The following is an 18979-nucleotide window of genomic DNA, read 5'->3' on the forward strand; positions in this document are numbered from 1 at the left end:
TACTGACGTCCGAAAAGCAAAAAATGTCCCACGTTAGGGCAATCCACCCCTATATACATTTGAACATGACAGTCAACTCATTTGAATATCCCTCAGCAATGTGCAGTGGTCTCTTAATTTTTTCCAGAGCTGTATATATTTTCAACAAATCCATTAAACATAGGTGTAGTTGTGGAATGGACTAAGAAATACCCCGCTATGTTTTGTCTTTACTCAAAATACTACAGTATGTCTTGCAATGTCATAGCATTTTGCATTGTATACATTGTACAATATTATTTGCATTTACCTCTGTGCATTTTGAGGAGTCATTTGCCAACATTGCAGTATCATCCTTTAGAACAAGCGGTTTCTTGTTTTGGATAATGGGAGGGTTACAAACAGCATAATGCATTAATGCAAAATATTTTCACGGTATGCATCATACCACAATTATATATCGTATACTATGGCGTGGACACATATACCGTAAGTTAAGTTGAATGGTATTTTGCAGATGCTTTTATTCAAAGCGACATGGGCTTCCACTAGGCTGACCGATTGTCAGGCAGTGACATTAACGCTGCTCCACTATGCCCACAATACTTCATCTTCTGTAGTAGCTCATTTTGGGGTTATAACATTACCTAAGAAAACGGCCACTTCAGTTTCCATGAATCCTTTCCTTAACTTATTTGTTCTAATTATTGCCCACCTGCGACTGATATCTATGTACACACCAGAGCCACCATTTGTTTGTGGAAAGCTTCTGACAATCTGATTGTTTTTTAGTCTATACATGATTGACAGGCCGGAAAGGTCCATTGAGAGTACTCAGACTCTTGTCCAAAGTGAGTGAGTCTGGTGATACCATTCGTATGTATGGAAGTACTTCACCAGAAAATGAGACCTGTTCCACAATGGCATATAATTTTTGTGCAGCTGTATTTGTGTGCAGCTAGCTATAAGTATAATAAGAACATGTAGCCTATGCTGTCAATAACCATCTAAAGAAATGAAATATTTCTACAGCTGTAGCACTATCAGTGATCACCAGCTCTGTACTGGTACATTATGACTAGTTGACAACTGTGTCGACTGTGTCAACTGTGCCTATGAAAAACTTGTCACCCTGACAATGCATGCATATTTGGGGGTCATTTTATGCATGATACATAGCTCTGAAAGAGCCTTGTGTTAAAGGTTGGCAGTCGGCTATATTGTGCACATGCAGTCTTGACAAATTGTTATTTTTGTAGAGCACTGTGGGAAATCTTTTTTATTATTTCGGTATCAGTGGTATGGAAACATACCAGAAATTTGGTTGACATTTTACATCACCCAATACCAAATTACCTTTGTGGACCTTCTAGTATGTTTGGCACCACTGACTATTAAGCCCTTAGAATAGTTAGTGTTATTGTGTAGTCTTTTTTACCCATATTGTGGATGTATTTCAATGGGATGATAAAAAAAACATGGTTTTTGGGAACATGGAATATTAATGTTAAGAACTTTTCATTAACAATGATATTGCACCTATGGACTAATGGGGTAAAGTCTTAGTAGCTTTGTAAGCACCATTGGATTCCCTGACCCTGACAATGTGGGTTTAGCAATTAAAATTCCAACATTCCAGCATATTCAGTAGCCGAGATATTACAAATTAAAGTTAAAAAAAAAAAAAAAATCAACATGGCCACATAGACATCTGGGCAAATGCAAACATCGATTTTCTGACTCCTTATACAATAACCTTTCCAAAAATGTATAGTTTACTTAATCCCCCCAAAATCCCACAAAATATAGTGCACCTGACTAGTACACTCAATGCCCCCCATGTTTTAAACTGTCAACTGTTACATCTCTTAAATTACACTACCAAAATGTCTGCTATAGACCCTTCCAACCATAGTAACAAATGCATTGCTAAGGCATTTTTGGTGGCACAGAAATCAACATTGAGCTAATGGTAACTTGGGGACAAAAAAAACCCCAAAAAACTTCAGAGGTCTGTTTTACAGTGGCTGCCAGCCAGGTGTTTATGATTGTATCTTGCACCCTCTTGAGTGATTAATCTAGGTTGGTGATTGGCTGCGGAGAGTACATGCTGTACTGAGTGTCTTTACAGATCCTGGGTACAGCCTGGGGGGTGTGTGGCAGCTGTGTCCAGCCCTTTGCTGTTGTGTGCTGTTTCAGGATAGTATTCATTTGGTAACACTTTACTTGAAAGTATTGACATAAGAGTGACATGACACTATCATGAACACATGACACTGTCATGACACATGAACCCTAACCCTAATCCTAATCCTAAATTGTTATGACAAAAAACGAATGTCACTTAATAACAGAAGCGTTATGTCATAAACGTTTATGACTTGTTTATGACACGTTCATGCAAGTGTCATGTCACTCTTATGTCAATACTGTCAATTAAAGTGTAAGTATGAACTAGAATGTAATGGCAGAGGAATTACAATAGTGGATGGAAAGCTGCTGGCTTAATGTTGGTGGGGAGATTCCTGGAAAAAAAAACATTGAATCACTTAATCTTTGAGTTCATACAAATCCTCGCACCAAAAGACCTTGTGTGTCAAGGCGTTCTTGAGATATAACACTCAAGGTGTTTTTGACCTTGACATTTGACCTTTGACCTCCAACATCAATTTACTTCATCTTTGAGGCCATACAAACACTCATACCAAATTTCAGGCATGTATGTCAAGGCATTCTTGAGATATCGTGCTCAGAGTATTCATGGACTTGACCTTTGACCTCCAACATCAACTCACTTCATCTTTGAGTCCATACAAACACTTGTACCAAATTTGAAGCATATGCGTCAAGCCATTCTGGAGATATAATGCGCAAAGCATGAGATATGGCTGTGACTTTTATTTTGTCACACGGGAAGCATTTAAACAGGATGTGTAGTTTTAGGGAGCACCAGACTGTATGCATTAGAAGCTGAGACAGTTTGATTCACAGGTGACACCTGTGCCAGTGTTCTGATTAGCCCGGGAACTTCTCTGGGAGCTTAACGAGCGCAGCTGGCTTTAGGCCATCATGACATCACAGCCATTCAAGTCTATGGGGGAAAAATTAGCTTTTTAACATTTTTAATCCCCTATTTCATAAAAAGTATAAACTTTTAAGAAAATCTGAAAAAATAACTCTCTTGTCTGACTCTAGACCTACACAACGGTTATTTCAATATGTCTGTACGTTAAGCGGTTAGAGTCACATTCATTCTTGAAAAGGTAAAAAGAAAATGTTATAAAAAGAAGAAGAAGAAGAAGCCAGGAGATTTCAAGATAGTGGATTCCATCCACTATAATAATAAGAAGAAGCCAGGAGATTTCAAGATGGATTCCATCCACTATAACTAAAAAGGTGCAAATAGGTTAAAGTGAGAGTAAAGGGGAAAGCAGAGAAGGTAAAATGGTACTGTTTGTTTCCTGTTTCTGAATGGCTCCAGGCTCCCTCTATGGGGAGTGGGTAGAGGCCAGAGGGTAGAAATGATCCCCTGTTTTGGTGGATGAGGGGCCCAATTTGGAATTTGTTGTCCTCGTCCATATTTCGTAATGGTTGGCCTTCTTTTTTCACACTCTCATGGCTAGTGGTCTTCTCATATGGTTTGGTTTTTGGTTTCTGTATAAAGATGATCCTGTAACATTAATGCGGTAGCATGTCTATCCCGTGGGGTGGACATGTCACTGTTTCTCACTCATTCAACACTCGCAATTCGTAGTGTGAACTTCCATCAAACCAGTAGGTGGAGCCCATGACCCATTGCATTAATATGACGCACTTCAGGAACCCAAATCTAAGCCAAAACAGCCCAGGGCAGAAAGCTCTCCTATCCATCTCTGCACACGTGTGCACATATGTAATATGTGCTATCTTTAAATTCATTTAATTTATTTTATGTTATGTTCTACACTGAGTTGACATGTGTGGAAGATCAATTGCTGTATTCTGTATTGATATCTAGGCTACAACCCAGCATTTTAATTAAAGTTAATTACAAGGATCAAAAAGGATCAGAGCTACTGTCAGAGAAGGATGCCTGTTTCGTACGTCATACCGCCTGAATAGCATTCCAAACTATTGTATTTGGAGTCTATTATTTGAGCAATCTATTGTAGGCTAGTAGGCAAACTGAATGGGCACTGGTGGTCTGAAATTTAGGCTGCGTGCACGCCAGCTGCTGGTTAAACTCTGCAGCGTTACTAGGTCACGTCTTCCTCGCGCTCCGTCGTCGTAGGCGAGGCAAAACAAAGCCTCGACTCACCACACTTAGTAAAGATGAATCAGAACATTCTGTGACAGGCACATCACCGATTTATCCTTCATTTCACACTATCGTTCCGTAGTTAACCCGCTACGCACTAAACGCCTCCATTGTCTCATTGTGGCAACACGCACAACTAGGGAGCGAGCGCGCGGTTATGAGCGTGCAGGGGAGCGGCATGCGCTGACCCGAATCTTCGGGCGCACGAAAGCGACAGACGCGGACAGACGGCAGTTGACACACAGACTGCCTGACAGACATCAACAGATGATATGGCGGAGCATATCAGCGCCGTTTAACGTTGCCAACATCGCTCCAGTCCTGACGGAGGACGCTGCAGATCACAGGCTGTGGGAACAGTGCCGCCGCGCAGTGTTTCTATCCACCTGCCGTGATTTGGTGCAGGTTGTCTGTCATCCGCTGTGGGAAAGGACGTGTCACGCTTGATTAAGGAGAAGTTGTGTTCTGGGATTTGACATCTTCTGTTAATCTCACCGTAACTCTTTTTGGATAAAGTGTATCGACAAAATTCTGTCTCTCATGTTCCGGCCAGGAGAAAGGGCTGTTGCGTCTCACAGACACAGCTGGCGTAGTCAGACTTGACAGCCCTTGTTTTTTTGAGCGGTTGTTTTGTCGACGGCAGACATCGCAGACTATTGTTTTGAGGGCTAGTTCTGCTCCAGCTTTCGGTTAACAGCGGCGCCCCGTTTTAGCGAACCCCCACCCATTCTTGCGGGTACCTTGGATGGGGGGCAAGCAGAGCACGGCGGGGCGTCCCCGGGGAGCTTTTCCCGGTGTCTCCACAGATGACAGCGCAGTACCACCCTCGGCCCACTTTGGCCACTACCGACCAGGCGGCCCAATGGGGCTGCGGAGCCGGTCAGTGAGCTCCGTGGCGGGGATGGGCATAGATCACAGTGCTGCGGTACCCTTCGGCTTCTATAACCCAAGAGGAACAGACTCAGACAGGGCCGGTGGCGGGTCTGGCTCTGATGCAGCCCCCGGTAATGGATTTCAGGAGACAGGAAGGGGACATCATACGGACGGTATGCTTTATCTGGGATCCAGAGGATCGTTGGCAGACACCTTGCCCTTGCACATCGCACCCCGGTGGTTTAGCGCCCACAGCGGTGAGTTTCAACCCGGATCTCCGTACATGGACTAGGCTGCCGACAGTACGTATGACATGTGTGCACGGGCGCAGTTCAGAGAAGCGCTCATGATTACATTGTTGCTTTCGTGCCATTCACAGAACTTCATCCGGTCGCTTGTGGGTGATGGTAGGCGTGCGTGTGTGCGAGCGTTCAGACGAATGTATGTGTGCGTGTGTGTGTGTGTGTGTGTGTGTGTGTGTGAGAGAGAGAGAGAGAGAGAGAGAGAGAGAGAGAGAGAGAGAGAGGGACAGATAAATCAGCACCACTCTATCATACTCCTTCTCTCAGGAGCCATGTTGTGAGAAATGACGCTGATAAGACAGGCTGCCAAATCTGGCTGAGACAATTAGCAGCTGATTAAGGCGAGTGGAGGGGGTGGGGGTGCATTTTCATCCGCTTACCTCCGACCACAGTGCGCGTCCGCGCTGGGCCCGTGACGCGGTGCGCTGCTCCCAGGGCACTCGTTAACAAACGCCAGATGAGTTCAGAGAGGGAAAAAACAATATGTGGGGCGTCATTACCAGGTCTTTGTTGACGATCATCTCAGTATCAAAGAACCATGTTATTCATCATGTGAAATATTAATTCAGATAAAAAGATTGTTTTCTTTAGGCCCTCACTCCTCAGCTATTATGCTTATTTCCCTAGGTTGTTACACGTCAGGCAATAGCTCTGTTAAAGCAACACCAAAGAACTTTCCCTCTGTCGCACTCATGCTATTTGTACGATGCATTGCGACATCAGATGCAAGTCAAATTTGTAGTTTCTTATGTCTCATTCCATTGAACTACAGATCCGCTACCCGATCTGGCAAATTTACATAGTGCGGTTATAGCCGATAGAGGGCCGCGAAGCGAAAGCAGAAGCGTCGTTCACCCTGTTACAAGTTGATGAACGACTGAAACGATTTTGGAAACATTATTTTGAAGTACAAAAAACTCTTTGGTGTTGCTATAAAATCCTATAGCATATTGATTCTGGGTTCTGGGTAGGCTATATTTTAGTTTGTCAGAGGCCGTGTTGATAAAAAAACTACACTATATGAGACTATGGATTGTAGGCCTGCACTGTGAGGGTTTTGCTCCAAGTGCTTCATCATCTACAGGTGGGGATGACACCGCCAGAGGTCAAAGGTCGGTCTGACATTTGAATGGCAATGCTTATAATCATTTTAAAAAGAAGCATAACGATTTAATATAACAATAACTCTAATGGTATATTGATGGCAGTGGGAATTGGATGGCAACTGCCATCCTGCAAATTCTTTGCTGTTGCTTCTGACACTCCCTATATTATTTTCCACAGTGCATATTTTGTTTTTCAGGCTGTTAGTCCCAGAGGCCTACTGTAGCTCAGCAGGGAAGCCTGTTATGTGAAAAGAGACAGACCTGCTCAGGTGTCTGTTAACACTATTATTGGAAGGGCAATTCTGCTGGGGAATTCTACTGGGTAATACAGTACGCACATTTATGTAATTTCAGTAACTCTGATAGGACTGGATGGTGGAAAGTATTTCAAATTTGTTTCATATGGAAAGTGGAGACAAGTACTTCAACTCAGATATCCCTATAAATACAGTACATTGTTATTAATCAGATGTAGCATAAATAAATATTTACATCGAATTGCCCTGTTTATAATACTGGTTAAATGCTGTCAATTCAGTTAAAGCGATGGTTCGGAGTAATTTCACCCTAGGGTCCTTTGCACCATGACCCCGAGCCAAACACCCGGTTCTGGGAGGGTGTTTGGCTCGGGGTCATGGTGCAAAGGACCCTAGGGTGAAATTACTCCGAACCATCGCTTCAACTGCACCTTTTAGAGTGACCAGACGTATTTGGCAGTACAGAGAGCCTGTGCTCTAGGGTCGGTACAGTCATTTGGTGACTGTGCCTCTGCTCTGATGATGAGTTACCTTTCCTTTAATGAGTCCTCTTGCCCCCCCTCTGAAATATGTTATTGTTTAAGGATGTGGCCTGGAGTCAATGGGAAAGGTCATGCAACTATTCTTAGAGTCGGATGTTTTGTACAGACCTGTCAATTGTCAGTGACAGTGAAAAAAAGGGGTTAGGTGCCTTGCTCAAGGGCACTTCAGCTGCGGCCCACTGGTCGGGGCTCGAACCAGCAACCCTCCGGTTACAAGTCCAGAGTGCTAACCAGTGGGCCACGGCTGCCCATGAATTAATTTATGATTTATGTCTCATGATTTATTTCTTCATCTCATGAGTCATTAGGAATTTACTTGAGTTCATAGTCTGTCATTCTTGACCTCATACATGAACAGCACATCACCTAAAGCATTAGGTACGGTGGGCACATCATTATGAAATATGATTTATTAAGCATGATCATGATTATTTCTTTTTCTGCCAAAAATGGGCTCATCACTGCTCAAATTATTATTTGAACATAACTACAGTTCTCTAAACCTATCATTATTCACCACTTTAGTTGAGGGGCCACATAGATGATGAACTCATGAGCAGTTAACCTTAAATTCATGTAATCATAATGATCATGCTTAAGGAATCATAAATCATAATCATGTACCCACTGTACTTAATGCTTTAATTGAAGTGTTGTTCATGCATGAGGTCATGAATGAGAGACTGAACTCATGTCAATTCCTGATGATTCATAAGATATAAAAGAATGAAGTAATGCAGAAATCATGACATGAAAATTCATGTACCCTTACCACAAAGTGTTACCAAACTATGTCATGATATTTCATTGTATTTTTGGTGGTAACGATATGAATGACGATAGGAAAATAGCTCCAACCACTGTATTTCCTCAGCCAAGTCACGTCAGTTTACAGTCTTGAGATCCGTGCAGACAGAAAAAGTAAAGATTGATCCTGATCATCATCAGCAATGAACTCTTCTTCATCACCTAGTTTCAACTCTTCATTCAGTCATACCTGTTCATGTTTCTACATGGGACCTGCTCAGCTTGCATCTCATATGAACATGTCATCACTTATATCATTAATATGATATGACAAATTCTTATCTTGAGGAGGAATTCAACTGGTATATCGATAGCAATATAGCCCACCCCTACTCAGAATGCTAGACAAGTAAGTGTCTAGTATTTTGAGTAAGGCAAGGTAAGTTTATTTATTTAGCACATAATTTCATACAGGGGTAATTCAATGTGCTTTACATAAACAAACAAGGATCATGGGTAATAATGTGAATGAATAAGTCTGTACTTCCCAAACATAAATCTTGGATTATCCACTGTCCAAACTACCCACATATAGAACATCTGTCCTAATATTATTGCCCAACAAATGCTTCAGTTCCTTGCATTCATACTTTAAATTAGGATCTATTAGTAAAACAAGAAGAGTTTATGTAATACAGACCCCAAGAGGTGTCATTGCAAGATATTTTTGTGTATAGAGAAAATGTGCGCTCATTTTACTAAATCGTGCACACGTTTTACTAAATTGTGCTCTCAATTTAGTAAATCGTGCGCACGATTTAGTAAAACGTGCACACGATTTAGTAAATTGTTCGCACGCTTTAGTAAATTGTTCGCACGCTTTACTACATTGTGCACACAATTTACTAAATAGTGTTCTCATTTTACTAAATTGAGCTCTCAATTTAGTAAAACGTGCGCACGTTTTACCAAATTGTGCGCTCAATTTACAACAATTAAAATGAGAGCACAATTTACTCAAATGAGCTCACTATTTAGTAAAATGTGCGCACAATTTACTAAATCGTGCTCACGTTTTACTAAATCGTGAGCACAATATACTAAATTGAGAGCACAATTTAGTAAAATGAGTGCACAATTTAGTAAAACGTGCGCACGATTTAGTAAAATGTGCACACAATTTAGTAAAATGAGCGCACGTTTTCTGGATATATACCAAAAAAAAAAAAAAAATGCAATGACACCTCCTGGGCTCCGTAATGTAAGCCTACAATGTCCATACGTATTACCGCCACATGGACAAATTCACTTGGAATCTGATTCATAGCACTCATGCGCTGACAATGGGAAAACTTGTACAAACTAGCACAGCTATACCTGACTGTGTCACTTAAGCTCACAGTCATCGCAGTCAAGAAACGTGCAGTACAGGAAAGCTTGTCAGTCTGTTTTTTTTGTTTTTCTAGTCAGCGGGTCGTCCAGACACGGTGCAGGTGCTGACAACGGAGAACACACACACTTTCATTTGAAATATGACAAGGACAACATGGCTGCTGAGGGAGTTAGAAAACATGTCATATTTGGATCTGTCACCAGAGGTTAGGTGTATGACAACTGAGCAGAACCGTCACAGAGGCCTTTGTTAAGGTAGTGGATGATAAGCCTCATCTGCACTCTGGGTTTGGGAAGTTCATCTGCTATTTGTCACCCCTCTATTGAGACTTCTGTGCTGTTGCCATCTCTGTGTTTTTAAATGTAAGCTGCTAGCTGATCTTATAATCTTGAAGGAAAACTCCAGCAATTTTTCAAATCTCTGTTTCTCGAAGTCACCGAGTACTATCGGCATGAAAATAACCAACAACAAAAAAAACAAACTGGTAATACCTAGCTCGAGGTGCTGCAGCCAACAGCTAGAGCAGCCAGGCATCTCTTTACCTGAGGGGAATGTTAAGTTCATCAATAGAGAGTTTTACCACCTCTCTATTGAGTCCACCCGACTGTCGCAATGTCTATGTTTTTAATGTGAGCTGTTAGCTGATCTTATCACCTTACGATATAGCACCAATGCCCATGAACTGTTCTCTTGTCTCAGGAGCAGATGTGCGAAGCCAGCTCAAACACACCGCCTTTGTCAGTCCGCAGAAAGCGTACGGCCGCACGCCATGTCTTGCCATATTACGTGGAATTTACTTTTCGTTTACTTACTTACTGCTCATCACCATCTGTCACTGCCCTTTAACGTAATTTGCGGTGTTCACTGCCCACTAGGGATGCACAATAGTATCAGTAATATTATTTATAATATATCTTCAATTTCCCCTGGGGATCAATAAAGTATCTATCTATCTCTATTACAGCTGATATGAACATTTCTGACGATTTTCCTGGCAGATACAGTACATCTGCAAGACTATGATCGGCAAAATCTATTTGTGTTTCAGAGGAAGTATCATAAAGAAAGACTGAGATCTACATTTGTATTTGAAAATGTCATATTTTACATCTACACCATAGGCAATGATTTTCTTATTTTTCATGAGTGACTAGTATGCCTGTATCTGCAACAACTAGGCCTTATCACAATAAGAGCTTTTAATTCATAGATTAATCTTTTGCAGTGTATTGAGGATTGTAGAATCGCTGCATCGTGATATTATTGTTATTGTGGGCAAATTATCGTGACAGTTTGTGAGTTACACTGTGAGGGCGTCTCTCCTGGTGTGTCTGGATGCCTGTTCAGCTCACCAAAATGGTGCTCTCGTATCCTACCTTGTAAAGCAGGATTCTGGCAGAGCCAGTGTCCAGTGATTGATCCCCAGGAAGGGAAGTCACACACACACACACACAGATGAAATGCAGCCACACCCACGGCTTCTTGAGCTTTTTCTCTGCATGAGAATGAAGTAAAGGCTATTTCAATCAGGTGTTAATCCAGCATGTCACTGTGTGTGTGTCTGTGTGTGTGTGTGTGTGTGTGTGCATGTTTTAAAGGACCATGCTAGTCTGTCCCCTATATTAAACTGCTTTCCAGTCATGTCACTTTGATCTGCCCTTTTCAAATCTGGCTTGCCTCTTCTTACATCTCCTCTCTGGTACACTGTACCTGCAGTGTTCTTTTTGTTTTGTTTTTTTACTTCAGACACCTTGTTCGATGTCTGGTGATTTCATAGGGGCCTGCTTATATTGATCATAAGTATTCACCACTGCAATGGAACAGGTATGCCATGTCAGCTGGCCTGTGTCAGACCAAAGTGTAAGCAGACATTTGGACCCACATACAGTTTGTGTAATACAGGCAGGGTGTCCTGCATTGAAACAGAGAAAATGTAGAGTACACTGCCGTTCAAAAGTTTGGGGTCACTTCGAAATTTCCATTCCACTCCATTATAGACAGAGGTAATATAATAACTACACACAATTCATCATTTATTAAGCCTTTGTTACTTATTAGTTAATAGTTTGTTCATCATTAGTAATTTCTTGTTCATACATAATTTCTCATCAGTACAGCATTTGTTCACACAATTATAAATGGTTTGTTCATAGTAAATAAGCCTATCCAAAAATATGTTTGTAAGTACGTGATTTATACTAATAAGTAACGAAACAACCACTTATAATGAAATCATTTTCTTATTATAAACCAGTTGCAAACTATTACAAAATGCTTTGTTCATCATTTGTAAAGCATTGTTCCTATGTTAATTCTCATAAATAAAGTATTTGTACACACAGTTATAAATGGTTTGTTCATAGTAAATAAGCCTATATCTAAAATATGTTTATGAATTATGGTTAATACTTAATAAATTATGCAATAATATACACATGCACTAATGATTAGTTAGGGTGAGGATACATATTTTATAAACCACTTCCTAATACTATAATTCATGATTAACTCAGGGGTTACAAGTGGTTAGTTAATGATATTTTGTGAGCTTATCTAAAGTGAGGACTTTCTATGCCTTGCAACACATTTTCAAATGAGTTGTAAAGATTACATTCACATTCATTCATTTAGCAGACAAGCGACATACACATGTCAATTAAATTAAAGGCCATTGACATAACAGTGAAAGCCAGGAATCGAACCCCCAACTTTTCAGGCTACTAGTCCAGCTACTTATCCACTACACTACCTTGGCCTAGATAGGAACTCCTACAACTATGCAAGAGTTTCTGTTTTCTTCTACTACACACTGTTATTAAACATCTGTAAACTATTATTAAATGCTGTATTCTTCATTTGTAAAGCATTATTCCTACATTAATTATCATCTGTAAATCATGTTTACACACAGTTAAAATGGTTTGTTTATAGTAAACACGCATATCTATATTATATTTTTGAATTGACTGTTATACCACTGGGCAGAGGTAGTGTAGTGGATAGGGAGCTGGGTTAACATGCAGTAACCCATAAAGTTGGGGGTTCAAACCCCGGCGTCCACCAATGTGGCCTTGCCCTTTAATTTCATTGACATGTGTAAGTTGCTTTGGGTGAAAATGTCGGCCAAATGAATAAATGCAAGTGTAAACTTTATAACTCATTTTTCAATGTGTTGCAAGGCATAAAACGTCCTCACTTTAGATGAGCTCACAAAATATCATTAACTAACCACTTGTAACTCCTGAGTTAATTATTAATGATAGTATTAGGAAGTGGTTTATAAAATATGTATCCTCACCCTAACTAATCATTAGTGCATGTGTATGTAACAACTGTTAAATAATGGAAATATTACTTAATCAAAAACATATTATTGCATCATTTATTAAGTATTAACAATAATGTATAAGTAAGGGATAATGTATAGAACGCCGGTCATTATTGAACCGGACCCCGACGTGCAGCGGAGGGGTCTTGTTCCGCCCTGAAGGGACTTATTTTCCTAATAATGACCGGCGTTCTATACATTATCCCGCTTATTACACGGCTACTTGCCCAAACGAAATAATAAACTCCCCACAATATGACTTTAGCCTACATAGCCTAACCTATTTGTTACCATTCATCGTGGCATTTGCTGAGAAACATAGTTCGCAACAACACACGCTGAACTTGAATCAAACATTCTTTAGAACACAGCTGATCAACCGTCTGCTTTCACTTTTGAATGAAGTTCCAGTCCTTGCGTAGTGATATGAAAGACGTATCAGAAGCACAAAACCCGTTGCCATTGACAGCGGTAATTACATGAAAATATTTTACCGTAGAACTTTGGGAAATCCCATTCAAGCCAATGGAGCGTTCTACTTGCCTTGTGAAGAGTCGTGTAATAAACATATTTAAGATATAGGCTTATTTACTATGAACAAACTATTTATAACTGTGTGAACAAATGCTTTACTGATGATAAATTAGAAATTACTAATGATGAACAAACCATTAACTAATAAGTAACAAAGGCTTAATAAATGATGAATTGTGTGTAGTTATTATAAAGTGTTACCTAGACAGAATACCAGCTGAGATCAGTTGCATTGTATATATGTATATATGATGGCAAGGCAAGACAACTTGTGTTAACATTTGTACACTATATGCACCTCTCTGAATATCAGATTGAAGTCTCGTGGCTACTGAGTGAGTAAACCACAAACCCATTCATATGAATATCAGATTGAAGTCTCGTGGCGACTGAGTAAGTAAACCACAAATCCAGGCCATTTATATGAATATCAGATTGAGTTCCGTGATTGATTTAGTGAGTAAAGGCCAACGCCCACTTGTGGCGACATTCACAGACACATCTATGAATTTGACACTCGGGAGATAGAACAATTTTCTCAACTATGGCGTTGACGCGCATCAGACGTCGCCAGTGGGCTTTGCTAAAATGTTATAATGAAGTTTTAAATTTTGCTGTCACTTAATGCGTGTCAGATGCCGCCAGTGGGCGTTGGCCTTAAGCCAGCCACAAACCCATTCATATGGAGCTACCTGAGAGTCAATCTCTCTCGTGTCTAATCACTTGTACTGGGAGTCTGGGCTGTCGAATGTACATCTGTGCTGAATCTGTGTCATGGGAGAAGGCGTGTTTAGCAAGCCATGCACTCAACAAACCAACACAATGTTTTGTTCCTAAAACCTTTAAGGAAATATTGAATTGATATAGAGTGTATGGCAACTTTTTTCCCCCATGTAATTCATTTAACAAATTGTAGCTGTTCTTTGGGAAGTCGGGTGTGCACTTATGTACTAAGTTTATTGTATTTCAGTAATTTTAGGAGATCAGATTTTACCCAGTTTAGATTGTCTCAGGCATTGTTTAGCCACACACACACACAAACACACTCACACACAAACGCACACACCCACGCACAAACACAAACACATTCATTTTCTAACAATGCTGGTATTCCATGTTTAAAATTCTACCTTCCTCATAAACACACACAAACACACACACACACACACTGAGAGGGGGTGTACTTTACTTGGATTGTCTACCAACTAAGACTATACAGATGGGTTGTTGAAATTCAAGTTCAGTCTTTCTAATTGTTGACCCCCACCTCTATACCTGTGCCTCCACTACCCGAACACCTAACCCTATAACCATACATTAGTTCAGAGTCTCAACAGATAGTTTGTTTATAAACTGAGCATCTGTAGATAGTCTGAATAGGTCAGCATTTCATTGTATTTTGTACAGCACTTTGGTCAGTGAAAGCTGTGCTTAAATGTGCTCTATAAATACATTTTACTTACTTACTTACAGCACCCAAATACTCAATAAGTGTAAGGCAATGTCCCAGAGATGGTAGCCTGGAGATTCCAGACCCAAATCTGAAAGATTATGGGTCTGGCCATGAATAATGTAATGGCCCAGCTCGAAGGGGCAGCACCAAGCATGCATTTGAAAATCTCACTGCACGTTTACTGACTGATTCCGGACTTCGACGCAATTGGATAAGACTATGACTGTCATCTGTTTAGCTCGCCTCTGGCCTGCCTACAGTATATCAGATACGCCGATGTGATTGGTGCCCTACAAGGGACATAAGTAATGAGCATCATTACTCATTGCCAGCGGTGACTCGCTGAGCAAATTCAAATTGTGCTCCCGCAAGAACTCTGGATTTCCAGGGTACAAAGATGGTGCAGTTACTGTACAGCACTGTATGTTTGGCCTTTAATGTGATATACACATCTTAGTAAATTGTGTGGAGAGGGTCTTTCCTGTCTTTAAGTAGATGTGGGGTGTGCTTTTGATACAGTATATTGTGAAAGCTTCAAGACTAATAGTATGATTATAGTATTGATTGATGTAGTATTAGCCTAAGTCCTACCTAAGGTCTCCTCTGCATTGTAGCTTGAATGTTATTCCTCACTTTTGTAAGCTTTGGATAAAAGAGTCTGCTAAATGAAAAAATCTGTAAATGTAAAGACTAACTACAAGACACACCTGGCCAACGACCAAGCCCCATGGAACTCCAGTGTGTGATGGTGCACATCAGCTTTAGATCCACTGGTCTAGGATTTCTGTTGCGTATGGAAATGAGATTTCTGTGTGAGATATGAGTGGTGTTTGTAGCATTCCGGGAAAGTGTGTTAAGTGTGTGTGCGTTTGTGTGTCGGTGAGGCGGTAGAGTGCCCATGTGTGTCCCTGTTTGGGCTGTAGTCTGAGTTTGATTTTCAGGTTGACTGGACATTCGTCTGTCACCTCCCTGTTCCTGAAAATTCCATCTGCAATCAGTCTTCTCCATCATTATGTGCAGCATGATCTTGTCAACAGAGAATGACAATGTCCAAGTTCACTTTTGAGAGAAAAACACAATTATAAAATCCAGAATCAAATTTGCATCTATAAAATAGTATTTTCATATTCAATAATGAAATATAATTTTGCACGAAATGATGTCAGATGATCTCTTGTCAGCTGAGCCAGAAGCCGTAGAAGACAGAGATGACAATGGGATGACAGCAGAGCATAGTGAGGACAGTAGGCGTTTGAGATGGTTATTCTCTGTATGAAATGGTGCCTAGCATTGGTTTTGGTCCTCTCTGCAGCTGAACAGCCCCCCTACCCCCTATTGGTCTGCTGTCTGAGTAGTAAACACAGTCTCTGGCTCTGTGTTCCTTGGCTGGGGTTAAGACAACTGGACCACATACTGTAGCAACAGCATTGGAGGAACAATGTTAGATTGTCCTGTTTTTTCTTCCATGAGTTTTCAGTATCTTGTTGGATTTGGTTTGTAATGCTGTTTGTAGCGTTAGTTTTGTTTTTATTCATTTTTAAAGGGATGGCTTTCCTCTGGACCATAAACATAGCAGGAAATGACATAGCAGGAAATGACCACTTCATTCTGCTTGGCCTTCGCCCGTCTCTCCCAAACTCCTCTACTCTCCTCTCTTCTCCTCTCCTCTCCTCTCCTCTCCTCTCTTCTCCTCTCTTCTCCTCTCCTCTCCTCTCTTCTCTTCTCCTCTCCTCTCCTTTTCTCCTCTCTCTCTCCTCTCCTCTCTTCTCCTCTCTCTCCTCTCCTCTCCTCTCCTCTTCTCTCTTCTCCTCTCCTCTCTCTCCTCTCCTCTTCTCTCCTCTCCTCTTCTCTCCTCTCCTCTTCTCTTCTCCTCTCCTCTCTCTCCTCTCCTCTCCTCTCCTCTTCTCTCCTCCTCTTCTCTCCTCTCTCTCCTCTCTTCTCTTCTCTCTCTCCTCTCCTCTCTTCTCCCTCCTCTCCTCTCCTCTCTCTCTCTCTCCTCCTCTCTTCTCTCCTCTCCTCTCTCCTCTCATCTCCTCCTCTCCTCTCCTCCTCTCATCTCCTCTCTTCTCCTCTCCTCTCCTCCTCCTCTCCTCTCCTCTCCTCTCCTCTCCTCTCTTCTTCTCTCTTCTCTTCTCCTCCTCTCCTCTCCTCTTCTCTCCTCTCTTCTCCCTCCTCTCCTCTCCTCTCCTCCCCTCTTCTCTCCTCTTCTCTCCCTCCTCTCCTCTCCTCTCCTCCTCTCCTCCTCTTCTCCTCTCCTCCTCTCCTCTCCTCTCCTCTCCTCTTCTCTCCTCTCTCTCCTCTTCTCCCTCCTCTCCTCTTCTCTCCTCTCTTCTCCTCCTCTCTTCTCCCTTCTCTCCTCTCTTCTCCTCCTCTCTTCTCCTCTGCTCTCCTCTTCTTGTCTCCCCTCTCCTCTTTCTATCTCTCCACTCCTCTTTTCGTTCTCTCTCTAACTCTGTCTCTCTCTCTCTCTCCTGTGTGTCAGTACAACACTTCTCCCTCTCTCTCTCTCTTGTGTGTGTCAGTACAACACTCCTCTCTCTCCCTCTCTCTCTCTCACTCTGTCTCTCTCTCTCCTATGTGTCAGTACAACACTTCTCCCTCTCTCTCTCTCTCTCTCTCTCTCTCTCTCTCTCTCTCTCTGTCTCTCTCTCTCAGTGTGTCAGTACTACACTTTTCTCTGCCTGCGCCCCCACCTTGTCACCACTTTCTCCCTCTTTTTGCTGTTTCCATGGTAACCACTGTTCACTTCAGTACAGTGAGGAGTTGAATAGAGTTTGGTGGAGTTGAAAGTGATGTCATCAAAACATCAGAGCTCCCTCGTCCATGTATGGGCAGTGATGCAGCAGAGGAACCTACGACAAAGCAGCAACAGCAGCAAGCACACACACACACACACACACACACACACACACACACACACACTCTCTCTCTCTCACGCTCTCTCTCTTTCTCTCTCTCTCTCTGACTCTCCTAAAGAATGAAAACAGGAAACGACACACTCACAATAGTGACGTTTAACAGTGCATCAGTAATGTTACATAGCCAGGGACTTAAAATAGCAATTGAAAAACGTAATGTATCGTCATGAATGTTGATCAGTAGTGATAATGTGTATTGATAAATTGTTGTAAACATTGCTAGTGTTTTTGTTCATTGTTATTTCGCTTTTGAGGTGCCAATTGAATCTCAGCAGCTTGATATTCAGCAGCTGTAAAGCAATTTCTATGATAATGTTAGATGTATGCATTTAAATAAGACTAGAATCAAACTATTCAACTGATTGTGTTCCACACAAAGGTGTCTATATATGGTATTTCTGTTGTGTGTTGAAGATAGACTTGTGCGTGTGGGTGTGTGTGTGTGTGAGTGTGTATGTGTTTGTGTACGCGTATGTTTGGCTGTCAGACAGCTATTGTATGCGTATCTCAGACATAATAAATTTGTGAATTTGTCAGACAAACATACAGGTGCATGGGTTTATAATGAGTTATACTTGGCTTACCAAAAGTTGAGTGTGTTTTACTCAGGCAAAAAGGTGACATTTATGTAATTCACCACTGTATGACTAAGTACGCCACAGACACAGGCACAAGTATTAACCCATAATGGTGTCCAGTCAGTTTTGTTTTGGGCAATGCAAACCATACCGACAGGTTGGTCATAACTATTAGCCTCACCGTTAATATGCCTGTCTGTCTGTCTGTCTGTCAGGAGGACAGGGTTGAATCTGGAGGCAGATGCAGATTGGTGGTGAGGGTAACGGAGGGTAAGGACAGTGTGGAAGTGATGACGATGATGAGCAAAGTAAATTGCTCTCCTCCACACCTCCATCCTCCCGTTGCCGTGGTCACGAGGCCAGCCAGCAGTCACACACATAGCACATTCTACTCCTGTGTGCGAAAGGATCACAGACGCACACATGGTCATAAGCAGGGGAATGCACAGATATAAAGCTGAAGGGGCGAGGCGCGCACACACACACACACACACACACACACACACACACACACACACACACACACACACACACACAATGGTTTGGCTCACACAATACTGGGCCATACACACACACACACACACACACTACACACACACACACACACACACACACACACACACACACACACACACACACACACACACACACACACACACACACAGTTTGGCT

The 18979-nt window shown here is 41.6% G+C and overlaps 1 protein-coding gene across 1 annotated transcript in view; it reads left to right on the forward strand.

Annotated features, from left to right (window-relative positions):
- Positions 1-3955: 3955 nt before the first annotated feature.
- Positions 3956-18979, forward strand: part of znrf1 (zinc and ring finger 1) — a 25059-nt gene continuing 10035 nt past the window's right edge. Inside the window, exon 1 of the mRNA XM_048256942.1 lies at positions 3956-5406. Within this exon, the coding sequence (XP_048112899.1) occupies positions 5022-5406 (385 nt within the window). The 5' untranslated portion in view covers positions 3956-5021. The remainder of the gene's footprint in view (positions 5407-18979) is intronic.

The sequence above is a fragment of the Alosa alosa genome, chromosome 11 (assembly GCF_017589495.1).
Source record: "Alosa alosa isolate M-15738 ecotype Scorff River chromosome 11, AALO_Geno_1.1, whole genome shotgun sequence".
NCBI classification, from domain to species: domain Eukaryota; kingdom Metazoa; phylum Chordata; class Actinopteri; order Clupeiformes; family Clupeidae; genus Alosa; species Alosa alosa.